This window comes from Cricetulus griseus, unplaced genomic scaffold, assembly GCF_003668045.3.
Source record: "Cricetulus griseus strain 17A/GY unplaced genomic scaffold, alternate assembly CriGri-PICRH-1.0 unplaced_scaffold_105, whole genome shotgun sequence".
Classification (NCBI taxonomy): domain Eukaryota; kingdom Metazoa; phylum Chordata; class Mammalia; order Rodentia; family Cricetidae; genus Cricetulus; species Cricetulus griseus.
The window spans coordinates 17,818-38,160 of NW_023276815.1; the positions used below are offsets into that span (position 1 = coordinate 17,818).

General features: G+C 37.6%; 1 protein-coding gene across 1 annotated transcript; it reads left to right on the forward strand.

Moving 5' to 3' along the window:
- Positions 1 to 1,307: 1,307 nt before the first annotated feature.
- Positions 1,308 to 13,241, forward strand: LOC113838494 (zinc finger protein 844-like). The gene is given in 6 exon segments (XM_035453681.1): positions 1,308 to 1,387; positions 7,522 to 7,624; positions 10,694 to 10,820; positions 11,015 to 11,075; positions 12,216 to 13,120; positions 13,123 to 13,241. Coding segments are annotated over 6 exon segments (1,395 nt in total).
- Positions 13,242 to 20,343: the final 7,102 nt, after the last annotated feature.

Below are 20,343 nucleotides of genomic sequence, written 5' to 3' on the forward strand. Positions count from 1 at the left end.
CTAACAAGCTGGACAAGGAGGCATTACAGGGTCACAAAAAACCCTTTAATTCCAGTGTCATAAAATTCTAGTTGTTTTTTTTTCTTGAGAATTAACATAGTTTTGCCAGGTGGGCAATATGACACTAGGTAAGAATTATCTGTAAATAAAACACAGTTGTGGTAATCACTCACCTCATCAAGCAAGGCTTTCATTTCAGCCCTCAGTCAGGGGTGACTTAGTGGCATCCTGGTGTCTAGGGCTAGGTAGCTTTCATTGGGGCATAATTTATTGACAATAAAACTGAACTGTTTCTCTAAAATCTGCAATATGTTTGGGAGAGCTGGAAATGGTCTGGGCCCATGAACTTTTTCAAGGGTTGCTTCAAATCCTGAGAACCAAACTCTTTCCAACATATTGGGAGCTATTGTTTGTCCTAAGGTCACCGTGTCTTAAGTCAGTAAGGGTCTTGTGATATTTTGTTTCCTTTGTGTTGCATTACTTGACTAGTCTCCTCCTGAATTTCTCCCACTGTATGCCAGTTTTTGATAAATTCATACAGGATGCTATTCTTCTCAAGAAGCTTAGTTAGTCTGGGGCATATCCTCTACAATACGTAGCATTTATCTTTTACACCCTCTATTTGTCTATCTTTCATATCCCCATGACCTTCTCCTCAGTACACTGGCCCTGAAGAATGACCTGTTGTTTCAGGACAATGATGTACTTAAGAAATTATTTAAGGAATATCCTGGTTTTGTGATTTTATTTTACTCAAGTGCTAGTATCCATTCCTAAGGACTTGTATTTTCCTGGTTTATGCTGCTTATCTTTAAAGAAATGGTACATGAAATCTTTAATGTGCTCTAATACAAGTCCCTAGTCTCTGGAGCACATGGTCATAAGGCCTGCTTTAACTTTTCAAAATAATTTTTGAGGTTATAAATGCATCATACTCCCATTGTATTTTCTCCCTCCAAGCTCTATTAATAACCCATTGTTTTGTAATCTGTGGCCTCTTTTCTTTAACTCAGGTACATTTAACAGCATTACTGTGTGCAATTGACCAGCATTTGCTTGCAGGGTTTCCCAGCTCTGAGGCAATGTGTTTGCTTCACATGAAATTGAGTGTGTAATGGTATATGCACACAAAGGACCCTGTGCTTTTGATGAGGAACAGGATGTGCTAGATGACAGAGGTGGAGTTTCTACTAAAATACAAACTTTTTAGACTTGGGCTCTGTCTACTCTGCTGTAAGGGAAGAGTAGGAAGTACTGTGCTATCTGTGTCATTTGATCTCTGATCACACAGTAGGTAAGCTGCGAATATGAGTCCTACCAGGGTGGCCGTAGCCAATGTGGGATCTTTTAGGGGTCAGGTGTTAGCAGTCAAGGGTATTAGTGTCAGGTAATCCATGTGTTCTTGTAATGGTTTCTTCTGCCTTTGCTGAAATGAGTTGTAAGAAGGACCACAAGCTATACCATGGTGGGTGAATTGTGATCAGAGCAGGTCTGTTGATCTATCATTTCATTTATTTATATATTTTCTTATTGTTTGTTTTTCAAGACATGGTTTCCCTGTGTAACCATTCTGGCTGTCCTGGGACTCACCTTGTACACCAGTCTTGTATGAACTCACAGAGATCTTACTGCATCTGCCTCCCAGGTGCTGTTATTAAAGGCATGTGCCACCCCCACCATCCAGTAAGCTTTCAATTATTTTGGAAATTGAACAGAACATGAGCCTGTGTGTAGTTCTGTTGGTAAATATGTTGACCTGGGCAATGGCTTTTGTCCTACATGACTCCCAGTATGGATTTACTGGGAGACTCTGCAGCCCTGGAATGGGGGATGTGATTCTTGCAGTACCACTATCCAGTGTTCACATATGGGCAGTGCTTCTGGTTTCAGTGGGACGAAAGATTAGAAAACTGATGGTCAGTTTCTAGTAGTTCTGAATATTGCATTCCTTTTTCAGGGTTGTATTAAAAATATTGCAAATAGTTCAGGAATTTGTGTAAAATTGGCGATGTGGATTGTCTTTCATGTATACATGATTAGAATGCTTGTTGCTTGTTGCTGTATCTAAACACAATGATGTGATTCAGTGAACTTTAGTTCCAGGGGAGAAAAGAAGTTTCTGATGTTCAGAGATTTCTCAAGTGTGCATGTTGCTGTCAGGTAGATTGGGCATATTCTATGTTATGTGCCATAGGCCATGGAAATTGGGAGCATTTCTTTCCTTTTTAAAATTTAAATTAGAAACTAGTTTATTTTATATGTCAATCACAGTTTCATCACCACCTCCACCCCTGCCCCTCACTGACCCCGTACTGCATCCTCTTTCTGCTTCCCAGCGAGGGTGAGGCCTTCCACAATTTGTCTTCAAAGTCTGTCATATCATTTGGAGCATGGCCTAGCCCCCCTTCCAGTCTCTAGGCTGGGAGAGTGTTTCTTTATGTGTAATGGACTCCCAAAGTCCATTCATATACTAGGGATGAATTCTAATCTAGTACAACAGGACCCATACATTGCCCAGGCCTCCTAACTGACACCCATGTTCAGGGGGCCTAGAACAGTTCTATGCTGGTTTCCTAGCTAGCAGTCTGTGGTCCATCAGCTCCCTCTTGTTCAGGTTAGCTGTTTCTATGGATATCTCCCATCTGGTCTTGACCACTTTGCTCATCACTGCTCCCTATCTGAAACTAGATGCTAGGAGGTTGGCTCAGTTTTCAGTTGTATGTGTCTGCATCTGCTTCCATCAGCTACTGGATGAAGGTTCTAGGATTGCATATAAGATAGTCATCGATCTCATTATCAGAGAAGGGCCTTTAAGGTGAACTCTTTACTATTGGTTATTTGTTGGCATCATCCTTATAGATCACTGGACATTTCCCTAGTGCCAGATTTCTCTTTAAATGTATAACGGCTCATCTATTGTGCTTTATTTTTTCTTGCTCTCCTCGATTCTTCCTCTGTCTCTATCTTTCTGCTCCCTCAAGTACTCCTCTCCCATCCTATTCTTCCCTGTCATTCTCCTAACTCTTTCTCCCCTCCCCCATGGTCCCAATTAGCTCAGGGGATTTGTCCCTTTCCCCTTCTCTGGGAGACCATGTATACCTCTCTTAGGATTCTCCTTGTTTCCTAGCTTCTCTGGTGGTGTGGATTGTACGCTGTTAATCCTTTGTTCCTTGTCTAAAACCCATATATAAGAGAGCACATACCATGTTTTTCTTTTTGCGACTTGGTTACCTTAATCAGTATGATTAAGATTCCATTTTTTCTGCTGAGTAGTACTCCATTGTGTAAATGTACCACATTTTCTCTATCCATTCTTCAGTTGAGGGGCATCTACTTTGAATCCAGTTTCCAGCTATTATAAATAATGCTGCTATGAACATATTTGAACATATGTCCTTGTATAAATGTTCACATTTTGTCTATATGCCTATGAGTAAAATTGCTGCATCTTTTAATAGATTGATTCCAATTTTCATGAGGAACTTCCTTACATATTTAAAAAGTGGCAGTATGACTTTCCACTTCCACCAGCAGTGGAGGAATGCTCTTTCTCCAATCCTCTCCAGAATAAACTGTCATTGGTGTTTTTGATTTTACCCATTTTGACAAGAGTTGTTTTGATTTACATTTCCCTGAATGCTAAATATATTGATCACCTTCTTAAGGGTCCCTCAGTCATTTTATTTTCCTCCATTGAGAAGTCTCTATTTAATTCTGCAGCTCGATTTTTAATTGGATTTTTTTGGTGTTTTGGTGCTGAGCTTTTGAGTTCCTTGTATATTTTGGAAATCAGCCCTCTGTCAAATGCAGGGTTCGTGAATGTATTTTCCCATTCTGTGGGGCTGCCTTTCTGTCTTGTTGACTATGTCCTTTGCCTTACAAAAATGTCTTTGTTTGTGGAGGTACCATTTATTAATTCTGGATCTCAGTGTTAGTGCTACGGTTGTTATGTTGAGAAAGCCATCTAATGTACAAATTCTATGAGGATATCTCCTATATTGTCTTCTAAGAAATTCAGTTTGGCTGGATTTATGTTGAGGTCTTTGATACATTTGGTTTTACTTGCTGTTGTTGGTTTTGGTTTTTCAAGACAGGGTTTCACTGTATTGCTTTGGAGCCTCTCCTGGAACTAGCTCTATAGACCATGCTGGCTTTGACCTCACAGAGTTCCACCTGCCCATGCCTCCCAAGTGCTGGGATTAAAGGCATGCACCACAAATGCTCAGCTTCTTTGATCCATTTGGACTTATGTTTTATGCATAGTGATAGTTATATATCTGTCTGCAGTCTTTTGCATGTCCGCCTATAGTTATCCCAGCATTATTTGCTGAAGAAGCATTCTTTTATCCATTGTATAATTTTAGATTCATTGTCCAACATCCAGTGATCGTAGGTATATGGATCCATATTATGGTTCCCAATTTGGTTCCATTTATTTTATTTATTCATTTATTTATTTATTGGTTTTTCTAGACAGGGTTTCTCTGTAACTTTGGAGACTGTCCTGGAACTAGCTCTTGTAGACCATCCTTGTCTCAAACTCATAGAGATCCACCTGCCTCTGCCTCCCGAGTGCTGGGATTAAAGGCATGCACCACCACCGTCCTCTCCTTTCTTTTAAATTATTTTTCTATGTTGTTTTGTAATTGAGCAACAGTGTGGTTGTATTTACCTGAAACAAAAGGAATTATAAGGAGATGCTGATCCATAGCAAGTGATCACCTCCACTTCTGGTGAGATCTCTGGAGCATGGCACTTCTGTTTTTGAAGAAATATCAGTAGCTTGAGGTTCAGAAACAACAGTTCAAGAGACATTTGAGGTAATTTTATGAAAATTGTGAAGTCTGTGTTTATTTATTCTATGTTTTCTTTGGTATTTTGGTTAAAAGTTGACAATGTTCCCTGCCTTATTTCTTACCTTTTTCTCACCAACCCCATCTTCTTTGGAAATATTTTACATACTTATGATTGGTGTATCTTTGTGACAAGCATAGACCTCATGTTTTTTGAATCTGTGTACTGATTTTCTGTAATCTATAACAGTAATGTAGTTATATTCATTTTCTTAATAACACTGGAACTTCCCCAAGATTTTTTCATACAATTTCTTATGTTATCAATTCTTGAAGGTTTTGTTTGAGGGGATGTTGCTGTGGAGAGACAGTTTTAGTTTTTTTTTTTTGTCTTTATCTTAGATGTTTGCCCTTTCCCATTGCCTGGCATACTGGCATTTCTGTTTTTTCCAGGTGTTGCTATCTTTTTTTGAGTCTTTACTGCTTAAGTGATTTATATTATTTTTATATTGGCTTAGGATTTTAAAACCTTCTCATATATTACTGTCTCTGTCTCCTAATTATCCTCAAGTGTCAACATGACCAATCCGAGTTTCATTTAATCAAACATCGATTGAGTGGGTTCTTACATCAGAATATCCGACTTCCACCTGAAAAAGATTGTGTTGACTGATGGTTGATGTGGGAAGAAGAATGCGACTTAGTGGGCAATGTCTCTTAGCAATTAGGTCTGGACAGCTAAAGAGAACTAGCTGAATACAAGATAGTGAAAAAGCAAAAGAGAAAATCAAAAAGCAATAGTCCCACATGTTTTTCCTTCCATGCATGACATGAGTTTCTCTCCTGAGCTCCCCAAAAGATCGACAGTGTCCTAAGGGTAACAACAAAATCAGTACATTACGAGAGTAGCTTTTACTTAAATAATTTAATCATAGCGACAATATTTCTTTCATCCTTTCCAAGAATTATTTCAGGGACTAATTCATTTCAACTTTTAGGACTTCTATCACCTAAATAAAGTTGGTCTTAATTGTGCTTCAACTGTTGGAATACTCATGACTTGCTCTTGTAGGATTAATGGAACCTGGTAGTGACTTATTGTTCTGGTGTTTGTTGTTTGTGTTTTTATACTGGAGTCCAGTTATCTTGCTTTGAGGTGATTGAAGATCTAGGTGCTGATTTCTCAGTTTTTCTTTGTTGGAAGTGTGTTTTTTTCCTTGCCTTCTATTTGCTCTCAGATTTCTGATCTGAGGACCTATGGTTTCACAGGTCTTCTCACCGAAATTTGAGGACTGGAAATCATGGTGTAGGTGTGGTCTTTGTTCCAGCAGAGTATATCTTCCAAAGTCTGAAATTGTAAGACGGGAAGAGAGGACAGAACCTGGTGAGAGTGTTGAGAATGCATGGAGAGAGTGGGAGTGTTCTGTAGTCTGGTGGCCCATATGGGCTTCTGGTAGATGGTGTATCCTTTATTTTAGCACAGTGTTTCCTCTAAAGTTGGAGGCTACAACATAGAGTTAAGGAGGAAATTGGATGGTAAATAGGGTTTGGGGTTATTGAAAGAATGGAGAAGATCCACTGGAGAGGAACCAATGTGTATTTTGTATAGATAGTATGATTTCTTGTCCAGAAGTATGTGTTTCCCTCAGTTTACCTACCTGTTATTCTGATTTATGTGGCCTGCAAATAAGCAGAGGATATTAATCCAATTTGTTGGTGGTGACATGGCTTTTGAGTAGCAGCTAATGAGATGTTGGAGGAATCTGGGAATAAATGCACTGTGGAAGATTCATGAGCTGCTGTCCCATATTACCTGTTATTCTGGCTGGTGTGACATGCACATGAGAAATGGATGTCTCCCTCAGTTGGGCGGGTTGGCATATGGCCATATTCCTCTTATTCTAAATAGGAATATGTCCTATGCTGTTGGATCCTGGAAATCCTTAATTACTTTTTTGATTATACAATATGTGTCAGTCAAGGCATTGTCTTGAGTATTAGAAGAGGACTGGGAAATTTGTGCTTTTGGGGCTGTTATACGACATGAGAATCAATGAACTTATAATAAATTCACAGCTTTCCCTACCTCCACTCCTTCTGGCAGTCTCCCCAATATTCATTCACCCAAATCCATTGATACTCTGTTTCCCTTCATAAAATAGAAGGCCTCCCAGGCATACCAACCAAATACATCATGACAAGGTGCAATAAGACTAGTCACAAACCCTCATACCAGACTGACCAAGGTAACTCAGTAGAAGGAAAAGTGTCCCAAGAGCAGGCAAAAGAGTCAGACACACCACAGGAGCTATTGGTAGGAATCCCACAAACGAATCAAGCTAAACAACCAAGTCATTTTTGCAGAGTTCCTTCCACAATGCTCTGCAGGCTCCATGATAGCCACTTCACTTTCTCTGATCCCCTATGAGCCTTGTTAAGTTCATTTTGTGTGACATGTTCTCCTGTTTTCTGGCATTAGAGAAATGTCCAGAGATATACAAGGAGGACTCCAAATAAGATTCTAAGCTATAGTGGAGCAGCTATCATAAATGTCCTTTCCAAATAACGAGATTGATCACTACCTTATATGCAATCCTAGAGTCTTCAGCCAGCCGCTGAAGGAAACAGAAGCAGACACCCACAGCTAAGCACTGAGCTGAATGTCTGGTATCCAGTTGTAGAGAGTGAGGTGTAATGATGTATTCATGACCAGTGTATTCATGACCAGGCTGGTGAAACCTACAGAATCAGCTGACCTTAAAAAGGAGCAGGTCTTTGACTTCAGACTGACAGTTCATAATCAGCATATGACAAAAGTAGGCCTGCTGAATGTGGGTCTCAGTTCGTAGTGTTGAGCAGACTTTGGGGCCTCTAGCCATGGAATAGTATTTATCACTAGTGTAGAAATGGACATTAGTAGCCAGTTCCCCATAGAAGGAAACTCTCTCAGCCTAGACAAGCTGTGGAGGGCCTAGGCCCTGCCCCAAACACTGTGATGAAGTTTGATGATCCCCCATGAAAGCCTCACCTATTTTGTTGAGCATAAGTGGGATTGGGTTCTTTGGGGGTATGGGTGGATGGGAAAGACATTGAGCTAGGATTGCCATATAAAGTAAGAATATTTCTAATTCCAATTTTAAAAATTAGAATACATAAAAAGATCATATTCATCAAATTGTAGAATTCTTTACATTTACCAGTACCACAGGTCTGAAGTAGTAATTTACCTCCAGCTATTATTTATCACCTCACATGATCAACTATCTAACTATATTTTCTATCCCATCCCTTCCACACTACCTCATCTGTGGTCACATTTAGATCTTAAATGTTAAAAAACAATGAAGATAATGAGTAAATATCATATACTGAAATTAAAAACACATATAAATATTATAAAAAGGAGACTCTGACATCATCCTTAAAGGGAAAATAGAGCTGTGAAATTAATGTGAGATAAATTAACTCTAAAGAATGTGTTAGTTAGATGGGCATTGGTGGTGCACACCTTTAATCCCAGCACTCAGGAGGCATAGGCAGGCGGATCTCCAGAGTGAGTGCCTGAGCTACAGAGAGAAACCGTGTCTCTATAACCAATGTTATCAATAATAATAAAAATGAACAGACAAATAATATTCAAAATACAGGGTTCACTTGCAAAATATGCTGTCTTTGAATAGGGTAATGGAACTATAACTAACATTCAAATATGTTAGCATAGCAGAAGGGAGAAATCTTCAAGACACATTCATTGAGTGATTTCAGGTCGTATACAAGAAATCTGAGAGAGCCTGTCCTTCATTCTCTGTGATTTTTCAGAGAATGATGGACATACACATAGCACACAGTGTTTTCTGTTGAAAAGTATAGAAGCATCCAATGGTTAGCATAGGATGGGCTCCTCCATTAATATTTTCCTGCCATAGGAGCACAGCGTCATGTCTCCAAAGTTCACCAATTCAAGGTCACAGCTAATAATATAGCCATTATTGTTAAAATCATTATTGTTTGAAAAACAAGAAACTTAGATTGAGTACTAGGTTGCAATTCAGACTGGAATAGAAAATTTACTCAGAGATACCATCATTTATCTTTATGGATGAAATAGCTAAAATAAAATTAGAAATCCATTTTGACACTCAAAAACAACATAATTGAAAAAATGAACACAATATGTTTTCACAGAAAAATTTGAATTTTTATCAATATACAAAAATTCTTTAAGCAAGAGTAGAAACAATATATAGTGTGTTGTAACAAAAATTTGCTCTGGCCAACAGGGTAGCAATGGGAGCCTGAACTTCACAGGGCCTGGAATGATGGGACAAGAGACACAACAAATGGACAGCAAGACAGGATTTCTGATCAAGCTGCAAAATTTTTTTCTCAGAGACTTTATATGGTGGTTGAGTCAGAAAGGTTGGCAGGTCTGGGATACATCAGGGAGAGGTCGTTGCATGGTAAACAAACCATAGAATGTTCTTGTCAGTGAGTCCTTGAAGGAAGGCAGGTAATAATAGATTCAATAATCTACCATTTTATCTTATGGTTCCTATATTTGCATGCATATAACAGTTGTCTGTGACAGACCAAATAATCAAAGTCATGTTCTCCAGATGCTTACTGCTGTCAGTGGATAAAGGCATCTTTAAAGGGACCCAGGCAATATTTGTGATCATTTTCAAGTTGTGCGAAGACCATCAGTAACTTCAGTCGATATTCATTGCCTGTCTAGTTCAAGAGGGCTCAGTTGCTCTACCCATGTCTATGTAAGCCTAAAGCAAATCTATAGCCTCTTGTTTCCTGTGGAAACAAAAGGAAAACTGTTTCTCCAAAGCATTTTTGATTTTCATTTAACAAATACTTTTCACTTTTTAAAAGTAAAGGTATGCATGAACCATATAGACTCCTTTACTTCAACAGTCACTCTTTCAATTCCATTTATATCTGGACTCAATTAACCATATGAGTTTTAGCCTTTTTACTGCGAATGCAAGCATTAGATGGCAAAGCAACAAGTGGATCTTATGCCTGGTCTCCCAGCTGGCTATGCCCACTTCAGGATTCATGAGAACAAATTAAAAAATCCAGAGCCCACTCAGAGTTCAGTCCCCAAGAACTCCATACAGCCTCCCTAGAGCTCTACCATCCCCGTGATTGTGCTGTGGCAGTCATTTTAACCGAGGTTATCATTGTTAATTATTGTGCTGGCTTTTCAAAGACTCGCCAGCAGGCAAAAACTCATTAAGGAGATATTTTTAATTTTAGCTTTCTCTGGCGTTACATGGAAATATGGCCCCATGTTGGTGCCAATTATTTGCTTAATGTTTTACTCCTTTAGCTCTTTAGATTTTTATCTTCTGAGGAGGGCACCTCCAGTCCCAAATTGATACGCCCATGCATGTAATTACTTATAAATGCATCGCCTTTACTTGGCTTATTTCTATCAAATTTTTCTAAACTTAAATGTTACCTTTTGCCTCTAGACTTTTACCTTTCACCATTTATGTATATCTCACTTTCCGTCCCAATCCACTACTTGCTGTCTGACTTGATATCTGTCCCTTACCTCTTATTTTACCTTGCTCCTTCCTCCTTGCGTCCAGATTTATCCTTCTATCTATACTTTCTCCTGCTTCCACAACCTATCCTTTCTCTTGCCTCACTGTTGGATAATCACCTCTTTGTCAGATCATCAGGAGTTGTAGACAGGCTAAGAATCACAGCTTCACAAACACACAGCATAAGCAAAAGCAACACATATTTACTCCCCTATCCAAACGTTCCATAGAAAAACAAAACAAAACAAAAAAATCTTAATATAATTTTCTATGGAATCATACATTTCCAATATGGTCAGTATCATAATTTCAGTTGCACATATGTATGTGATATTTTAGGATACCATCACCTATAATGATGTGCATATCGACTTCACTTGGGAAGAGTGGACTTTGCTGGATGCTTCCCAGAAGAATCTTTACAAAGATGTAATGCTGGAAACCTACAAGAACCTAGCTGATATAGGTAAGACTGTAACCTCATATATTAAAATAATAGGACAACTATTCTGTAGTTATTGATGCTCTTCTTTAATTTTATTGAGAGAGAAAGGAATGTGGTAAATAAACCAGTCATATTTGTAAAGTTCACTGACGAGAGTAACTTAAATTTTATACATTTTTCAGTAATACATATACATTTTTGGTACTCTATTTTAGAATACAGTAAGGAAGACCATACTACTGAAGAAGAATGCACAAGTTCTAAAAGACACAGAAGGTAATTTTTCATTGAGCTGATAGAAATGTGCTTCTGAAGAGATTGAAATCTGTCCTGGAAATCTGAAACAGAACCAACACTGTAATTAATCACAGGTTAAATTGCATTGATGATTATTAAATTCTCACAATAGCATATACCTCAGCTTCAGGTAGGTAAACTGCATTTGCAAAGATTTTTATAAGAAAAAAGTCAAGGAAACAAGGCCTTGAGAGAAATTACCACTTGAATCATCACATCAAAGCTATGCTTTAGAAATGTAATTCCATTTATTTCATATTACCTATATTACTGAAAGTATACACATGGTTGAGGTGATAAACATATCGTCAAGCTTTCCATTAAAAAAAATTCAATGGAAAACCTAATGTTACTTATGTACTTGCTGTTACATTTCTAAGTTTAGTGGCAGCAGCAATTATTGAAAACTGTCAAGGGGCATTTATTGCAGGGAAACTTTAATATGTCCAGCACATGTCTTTAAGAATCAGAAAGTCAAACTAAACTAAATCTGGAAGCCTCTTCCTTGTAATCTTTACTAGGTATCTCATGTATTAGTAAGTATACAATGCATGTGAGCAAAGAGATATGGAGAACATGGTATATCTTTATTGCAGAATGTTTAAAAGCCACGTAGTAGTCCCCATTTTGAGCATACTTGTTGAATTTGATTCAAGTGTACAAGTAATTTGTTTTGCAGCTTCTTTGATAGTACACCAACAAGCTCACTCAACAGGAAAGCCCCATGATTCTGACTGTGTAAATGCTACTGTTTGTTCTTGTTTATTATCAAATGTTTTATAACTCAGAGCGTAGGAAAATTTTAAAATACTATGAGAGTGCTAAAGTTCAGTTCTCTTCAATATGTGGAAAATCTGTAGAAAAGCATTCTGAAATGAGAACCTATAATAAAGATTTTATCTTCAAAGGCATCTTCAAAGATAGGAAACAACAATTAAAGGGGGAAAACATGAGTGTAAAAAAAGGGATAAGATTAATATTTGATTCTTCTTTGAAACTGAAACAAACTGATAAAAAATTTATACTGGTATCAAGATTCAACATTGTATTGGACATGGTAAAGTATTTATATATGCCCATTTTCCTTGCAGGCATGAAAGAAGGCAAACTGTAGAGAAGTCTAGCCTATATACACAATGTGATAAAGCCTTTGTAAATAATAGTCATCTTCAAAGGGATAACAAAACATGTACTGGACAGAAATCCTATGAATGTAATCAGTGTGGTAAAGCCTTTTCTCATCACAGCAGTTTTCAAAGTCATAAAAGAACTCATACTGGGGAGAAACCCTATGGATGTAATCAGTGTGGTAAAGCCTTTGCTCATAAGAGTCATCTTCAAAAACATAAAAGAACACATACTGGACAGAAACCCTATGAATGTAATCAGTGTGGTAAAGCCTTTTCTCATCAAAGCAGTTTTCAAAGTCATAAAAGAACTCATACTGGGGAGAAACCCTACGGATGTAATCAGTGTGGTAAAGCCTTTGCTCATAAGAGTCATCTTCAAAAACATGAAAGAACACATACTGGAGAGAAACCCTATGAATGTAATCAGTGTGGTAAAGCCTTTTCTCAGCACAGTCATCTTCAAAGTCATAAAAGAACACATACTGGAGAGAAACCCTACGAATGCAATCAGTGTGGTAAAGCATTTGCTCATCACAATGTTCTTCAAATTCATAAAAGGACACATACTGGAGAGAAACCTTATGTATGTAATCAGTGTGGCAAAACCTTTGCTCAGCACTGTGTTCTTCGAATGCATAAAAGAACACATACTGGAGAGAAACCCTATGAATGTAACCAGTGTGGTAATGCCTTTGCTCATCACAGTAGTCTCCAAAGGCATAAAAGAACTCATACTAGAGAGAAAACCTATGAATGCAATCAATGTGGTAAAGCCTTTGCTCACCATAGTAATCTTCAAAGCCATAAAAGAACACACACTGGAGAGAAACCCTATGAATGTTATCACTGTGATAAAGCCTTTTCTCGTCACAGTCATCTTCAAATGCATGAAAGAACACATACTGGAGAGAAACCCTATGAATGTAATCATTGTGGCAAAGCCTTTGCACACCAGAGTAATCTTCATACACATAAAAGAACACATACTCGTGAGAAGCCCTATAAATGTAATTAGTGTCGTCAAGCCTTTCCATGTAAAGGTAGGCTTCAAATGCTTAAAAAACACACACAGTAGAAAATAAAACTTATGAATGTAATCAATGTGGTGAAAAGAACTCATTGAGAGAAACCATAGGAATGTAATTAATTAGGTGAAGCTTTGTTCAGCTGAGTACTCTTCAATGCATAAATGAACTCGTACTGGAGAAAAATCTTACAAATGTAATCATTATGATATAATCTTAAATTTTCAACATACTCTTAAAATGTATAAAAGAACACATACTGGAGAGAAACTCCCTTATTGGCGCGGAGCACTGTTGCTACCTTTCTGGATCAGTTTCCCCCTTAGTTGGATGAAGCAGAGTAGTGACAATTTGGGCAGACGCTAAGAAAAAAATGGTTATCATTGCTTGAAAAATCCCTAGTGGGGAAGAGAAGAGAAGCAATGGACACTTCTGGTAGTGAAGCGCTGGGATTAATGTTGTGGGCGACCACCATTGGGATCTATTATTTTCTTTTTAAACCTTTTTTTAATTTGAGTTATGTGCATGTTTTGTCTCCATGTGTCTGTGCACACTCACTACAGATGCCAGAAGAGGACAGGAGATGCCTGACACAGCAAAAGGTTAGATTCCATGTAGATTCTACAAATGAAAATTGGGCCCTCTACAATAACACACAATGCTATTAATTGATGAGCCATTACTCCACTCTCTCTTTTTGTTCAAAATGTATTACTATATATTTTATTTAGAAGATAATATACCCTTCCCCCCTTTCTCTTCATTCTTCCCTTCTCAAATACATTTTTTCCAACTTTTTCACTGTAAAATAAGTATGGACGACACTGCTGATACATGAAGACAACCATGTGTGTTGTATGTTGGCTTTAAGTATATGATTGCAGGACTGTTGTAATGTAGAGCAGTAAGGATTTACACATTAGTCACACAAAGTAATACTCAAACTTGTATTTCAAAGATCTATACGAAAAGTGTATACATAGGAGTCCTTATATGTGTCCGTGAATCGATTTCCAGGTGCTTTTCATTGTGAGTAGCAACCAGGAAAGTGGATTAGTCTCCTTCCTTTTGAATGGATAACATAACCTGACTCAAAGGAATTTTAGGTGAAAATATTCACTTGGTTCATAATTATAAGGTTACCCCTAAATACAAGATTTTTGTCTCCATGGATCTGAAAGTCACATGGTAATCATAATATAAAATGCTTTCAAATCTAATACCTTTTTAAAAATTCCAACATTTAAGATGTCTACATTAGCTTAAGTATACATTAAGTGAAAAACGTGAGTAACTGCCCATTATTTTCAAAAAGTGAAAAACAGGGTAATATCAAGTAATCAGTCACTTATAAGGAAATGAATTCTGGAAGCTATGCTCCTGTTGTTAACAATATTCTAGAGGCTCAGAGACTAGAGAAGCCCATATTTTAGACTCTGTCATCCCTAGCACACACAGCTTTACTACCATGCCTGTTCTATTCCAAACATGGAGCTGTCTTTGGTTATCCTATGGTTCCAGAATCTAACACAACTTGAGGTGTCCACTGCAAGCTGTATCATTTCAGGCCGACTATGAAGGTTTTTCAAATCTGCTAGAGTTAGCAGCTCTCCATGAGCTCTTCAATCTTGCATTGTCATTCAAGATATTAAAGGAGAAATATCCTTGCAAACTCCAAAACAGTCTGGGTTCTAGCCAGATAGCAAGCAAGGGGAGATTTTATTCCTTTACCCTAAAGTATTTTGATTCTACTATTAATTTTAATCACCCTGTGTTCACAATCAGGAGTCAGAGAATGATAAATGTTGGTCCTTATTATAAAATCAAGTACTAATATCATCGATTAGAATTGTGCTATTACTTCTAGAAGGGGAAAGAATCTTGTCTTCTCAATAAACTTGATATACAAGCTAATGTCTCACAAACATACCACAGAGAATAATCTGATTTAGATAAGCCCTCATAGTTGTGCCTGCAGAAGTGTTCCTTCACTGAATCTAGATCTTATTAATTTAAAAATCAATATTAAACACCCCCAAAATCTGATATAATTTTCTTTGTTGACAGAGAAAACCTTCCTAATTTAGTGATATCTTAAATACCAATTAACCATGCTTGATTCTAAAAATACAAAACATTGTGGGTCTGGCTTTACGGGTTTCCCAGATGTAAGCAGCAATTTTCTGAGAATTACAAGGACAGAAATGCAGAAGTGGTCCACCTTAATCTCACCACAGGGCCCAGGTAAATGACAATATATCTTAAAGTCAATTTTGATGTCTGCCAGTTGTGGCTGTCAATTTGTTTTCAGATATGAACATAGTTAAATATGGTAGCAACGAGTGCCATTCACCATGAGCTTATGGGTCCAATTACATTCGGACTACCAACATTCTTCTCTTTTGTTGTGATTAAATTATCTAAATAAAAGCTACTCCTGTAATGAAGAGATTTGTTTGTTACTCCTAGGCCAGATTCTATCATTATGGGAACTTAGGAGAGAAACTCAAGCCAGTCATTGAAGGGAAAACATGTGGAATCATTGTGTCTTGATTTTCTCTTTTTCTTTGATACTATCTTGTGCTCAGCTATCTCTCTTAAGAAGCCCAGATGCACTTTTCAGAGATAACCTGAAGTCTTATTCCCACATAAAGCATCAGTTAACACAATATTTTCCAGGCATAAATCAAACATTCTGATCTAAGAACACATTCAATCAGTTTTCTCTCAGATGTTCCAAGGTTTTGTCAAGTGGATACCTGATGAATTTAGCCAAAGCAACTGTACTAATCATATCAATCACTTACACAACAAAGACTCAAACATGAAGACAGCAACAGCTGGAGAACACAAATTTGCCAGTATGCAAGAAAATAGGAAGAGGCAACCATCTAAGATAAAGATAAAAAAGTAAACCTTCTATCTACAGAAACTTCACCTAAAACCAAAACATTCATAACTGATAACATAAGAAATTTTATGAAGATACATTGCTGAAGGTCCAACATTTTTATGTAAATGTATATAAATAGGTTAAATTATACATTACAAAAAATCAGTACAGAAATTCACATAATATGAGGTCTAAACTTGTCACAAAGTACAACAATCAAAAATATATAAAATATTTTGGAAAGAATGAAAGGATCGGTGAGAAAATGCCAAGAAAAAAGGCAGGAAAAATATTGTCAACTTTTAATCAAAAGACAGAACAAAACAGAGGAAAGGAAAAGGCTCACCTTCACCAATGATACGCAGCTTCCTATGATGTTATGGGTATAAAAATAAAATAAACACAGACTTCACAACTTTCACAAAATTACCTCAAAATGACCCTTGAACTGTTGTTTCTGACCCTAGGGCTACTGATATTTCTTCCAAAAACAGAAGCACCATGCTCTAGATCTCTCTCCAGAAATGAAGGTGATCTCTGACTATGGATCAGAAGCTCCTTATAATTCCTTTTGTTTCATGTGCATACAACCCCACTGATGCTCAATAACAAACCAACCTAGAAAAATAATTTAAAACACAGGCAAACAAATGTAATCAAATTGAAAACCATGATATGGTCCCACATACCTATGAATACCTGACATTGGACAATGAAGCAAAATTATACAAGGTAAAAAGGGGCATCTTCAACAAATACTGCTGGTATAAATGGGTTCTGGCATGTAAAAGACTGCATACAATCCATGTATATATCACCAAGCACAAAACTTAAGTCCAAATGGACCAAAGACCACACCATAAATGCAGCTACACTGAACCTCTTAGAAAATTAATTAGGAGGTAGCCTCAATGAATTTGTACAGTAGAACACTTCCTGAACATAATACCAGCAGCACAGATACAGAGTTGCACAATTAATAAATGGGACCTCCTGAAACTGAGAAGCACCTATAAGTCAAAGGACATAGTCAACAAGACTAAAGGGCAGCCCCATAGAATGGGAAAAGATATTCATCATCCCCACATTTGACAGAGGGCTGATTTCCAAAATACACACAAAGAAGTAAAGAGGCTCATCACCAAAACATCAAAGAATCCAATTAAAAAGTGGGGAAGAGAATTAAATAGAGACTTCTCAGTAGAGGAATCTAAAATGGCAGAAAAACACTTAAGAATGTGCTCAACATTCTTAGACATCAGGGAAATGCAAATCAAAACAACTCTGAAGTAGCATATTACTCCATTATAATGGCTAAAATTAAAAAAAAACAATAACAGTTTATGCTGGAGAGTGTGTGGAGAAAGGAGAACACTCCTACACTGCTGGTGGGAGTGAATAGTCATACAGCCAATTTGGAAATTAATATGGTAGTTCCTCAGTAATATTGGAATCAGTCTACAAGATTCAGCAATTCCACTTGTAGGCTAAAATATGAACATTTAAACAAGAAGGACATCTTTTCACTTATGATCATAGCAGTATTATTTGTAATAGCCAAAACCTGAAGCAACATAAATGACCCTAAACTGAATAATGTATAGAGAAAATATGGTATGTTTACAACATGAAGTACTACCCAGCAGAAAAAAAAAAACAATGGAATCTTAAAATTCACAGGCAAATGGATGGAAGTAGAATAAAGCTTCCTGAGTAAGGTAACCCAGTAACAAAAAGACACACATCACATATACTCATTTATATATGGGTTTTTGACATGGAACAAAGGATTTCCATCATACAATCCACACAGCCAGACAAGCTAGGAAACAAGGAGCATCTTAAGCAAGACATAGATAACCCAGAGAACAGGAAAGGGACATTATCTCCTGAGTTAATTGGGAGCATGGGGGGAGGGGAGATGGAGTTAGAAGAATGAAAAGGGGATAAGAGGAGGGGAGAGGAGGACCTGAGGGAGCAGGAAATTGAGTCAGGGGAAGAATAGAGGAGAGTAAGAAAAAGCGATACCATAATAGATGGAGCCATTATGGGTTTAGAGATAAATCTGGCACTAGGTAAATGTCCAGAAGTTTACAAGAATGATACCAAATAACAATCTAAGCAACAGTCCAGGGGTCACCTTAAATGCCCTTCTCTGGTAATAAAATCTTTGACTACCTTATATGACATCCTAGAGCCTTCATCCAGTTGCTGATGAAAGCAGAAGCAGACACCTTCAGCTAAATAATGAGCCAAACTCCTGGAATCTAGTTTCATATAGGGAGGATTGATGAGCAAATGGGTCAAGATCAGGGTGGAGAAACTTACAAAAATAGCTGACCTGAACAAAGTGGAGCTCATTGACCCCAGACTGATAGCTGGGAAAGCAGCATAGGACTGATCCAGGCCCCCGGAACATGAGTGTCAGGTAAGAGGACTGGTATTCTGTGGGGCATGTGGTAGTGAATTACTATTTATTCATGTTATACAAATGTCTTTGTGAGCCCATTCCATATAAACCATCAGTCTCTCAGCCTGGAGACACAGGGGAGGTCCTGAGCCATTATCCAAGGTATACGAAAGATTTTGAAAATCACTTATAGAGGCCTCACCATCCCTGAGAAGCAGAAAGTGGATTAAATAAGGGGTCATTGAGGGGCAGTGTAGGAGGGGATGGAGAGGGAACTGTGATTGACATGTAAAACAAGTTTGTTTCTAGTTTATTTAAAAAAAGAAAGAAATACTTCCTTAACCAAAAAAAGAAAAGAAAAAGAAAAAGAATTTTTAATCTGATTTTATGGATTATGGCACATCACATGGAATTTGCCCAATCTACCTGCACAGCACCATACACACTTGAGAAATCCCTACACATCAGAAACTCTTTTCTCCCCTGGAACTAAACTTCACTGAATCACATCATTGTGGTTATTTGCACCACCATGTTACAAGCATTTTAATCATGTATTGATGGAAGACGATTCACATCACCAGTTTTCTGCAAATTCCTAAACTAATTGTAATATTTATAATACAAACGTCAAAATGGACTGCAATATTGAGAACTTCTAGAGACCAGACATTTAATTTTCTAATCTATCTTCCTACTGCAAAAAAAGCAGTGCCCATATGTGAACACTTGGCTGTGATGCTGCAAGAAATATATCCTCCCATGCCAAGGCTGCAAAGTTTCCCATTACCCAGTAAATCCATATTGATAGACACAGAGGACAAAGTCCACTTCAAAAGTCAACAGATGTATCAACAGAACTATAATCTGTCTCATGTTCCATTCAGGTCCCAAGAGAAATAAAAGATCACTGGGTTGTGGTGACACATGCCTTTAATATCAGCACTTGGGAGGCAGAGGCAGTAAGATCTCTTTGAGTGAATACCAAACTGGTTTACTAGCTGAATCCAGTATAGCCATGACTGTTACATGGGAAACCCTGTCTTTACAAAACAAGCAGTCAAGAACTAAATAACTAAATAAAATGATAGCTCAACAGACATGCTCTGAACACCAAAGTCACCATTGTATAGCTTGTGGTCTTGCTTACAACTCATTTCAGCAAAGGCAGAAGGAACCATGGGAAAAACCCAAAAATTGTCTGACACTAGTATTCCTGACTACTAACACCCCCTGCAAAAAATACCCACATTGTCTAGGGTCACCCTATAACTCAGACAGCACAGTCCTTCCAGCACATATTCACACACTAACAGTGGTTACTGTGAAACTGTGTTAACGAAAACCAGACCACAATTTAGAAAACAATGGGGTATTGATTGGGCTTGGAGATAGAAAAGACAATGTGAGTATGATGCGGATATAATCTCAAAAATTATTTTGAAAACATGAAACAGGTCTTATGGTCATGTGCTACAGGGACTAGAGACTTGTACTACATTTTAAAACTGATTTCATGGATAATGACACATCACATGGAATCTGCCCAATCTACCTGCACAGCACCATACACACTTGAGAAATCTCTACACATCAGAAACCCCTTTTCTCACCTGGAACTAAACTTCACTGAATCACATCATTGTGGTTATTTGTACCTCCATGTTACAAGCATTTTAATCATGTATTGATGAAAGGCAATCCACGTCACTATTTTTTTCTGCAAGTTCCTAAACTATTTGCAATATTTATAATAAAAACCTGAACATGGAATGCAACATTCAGAACT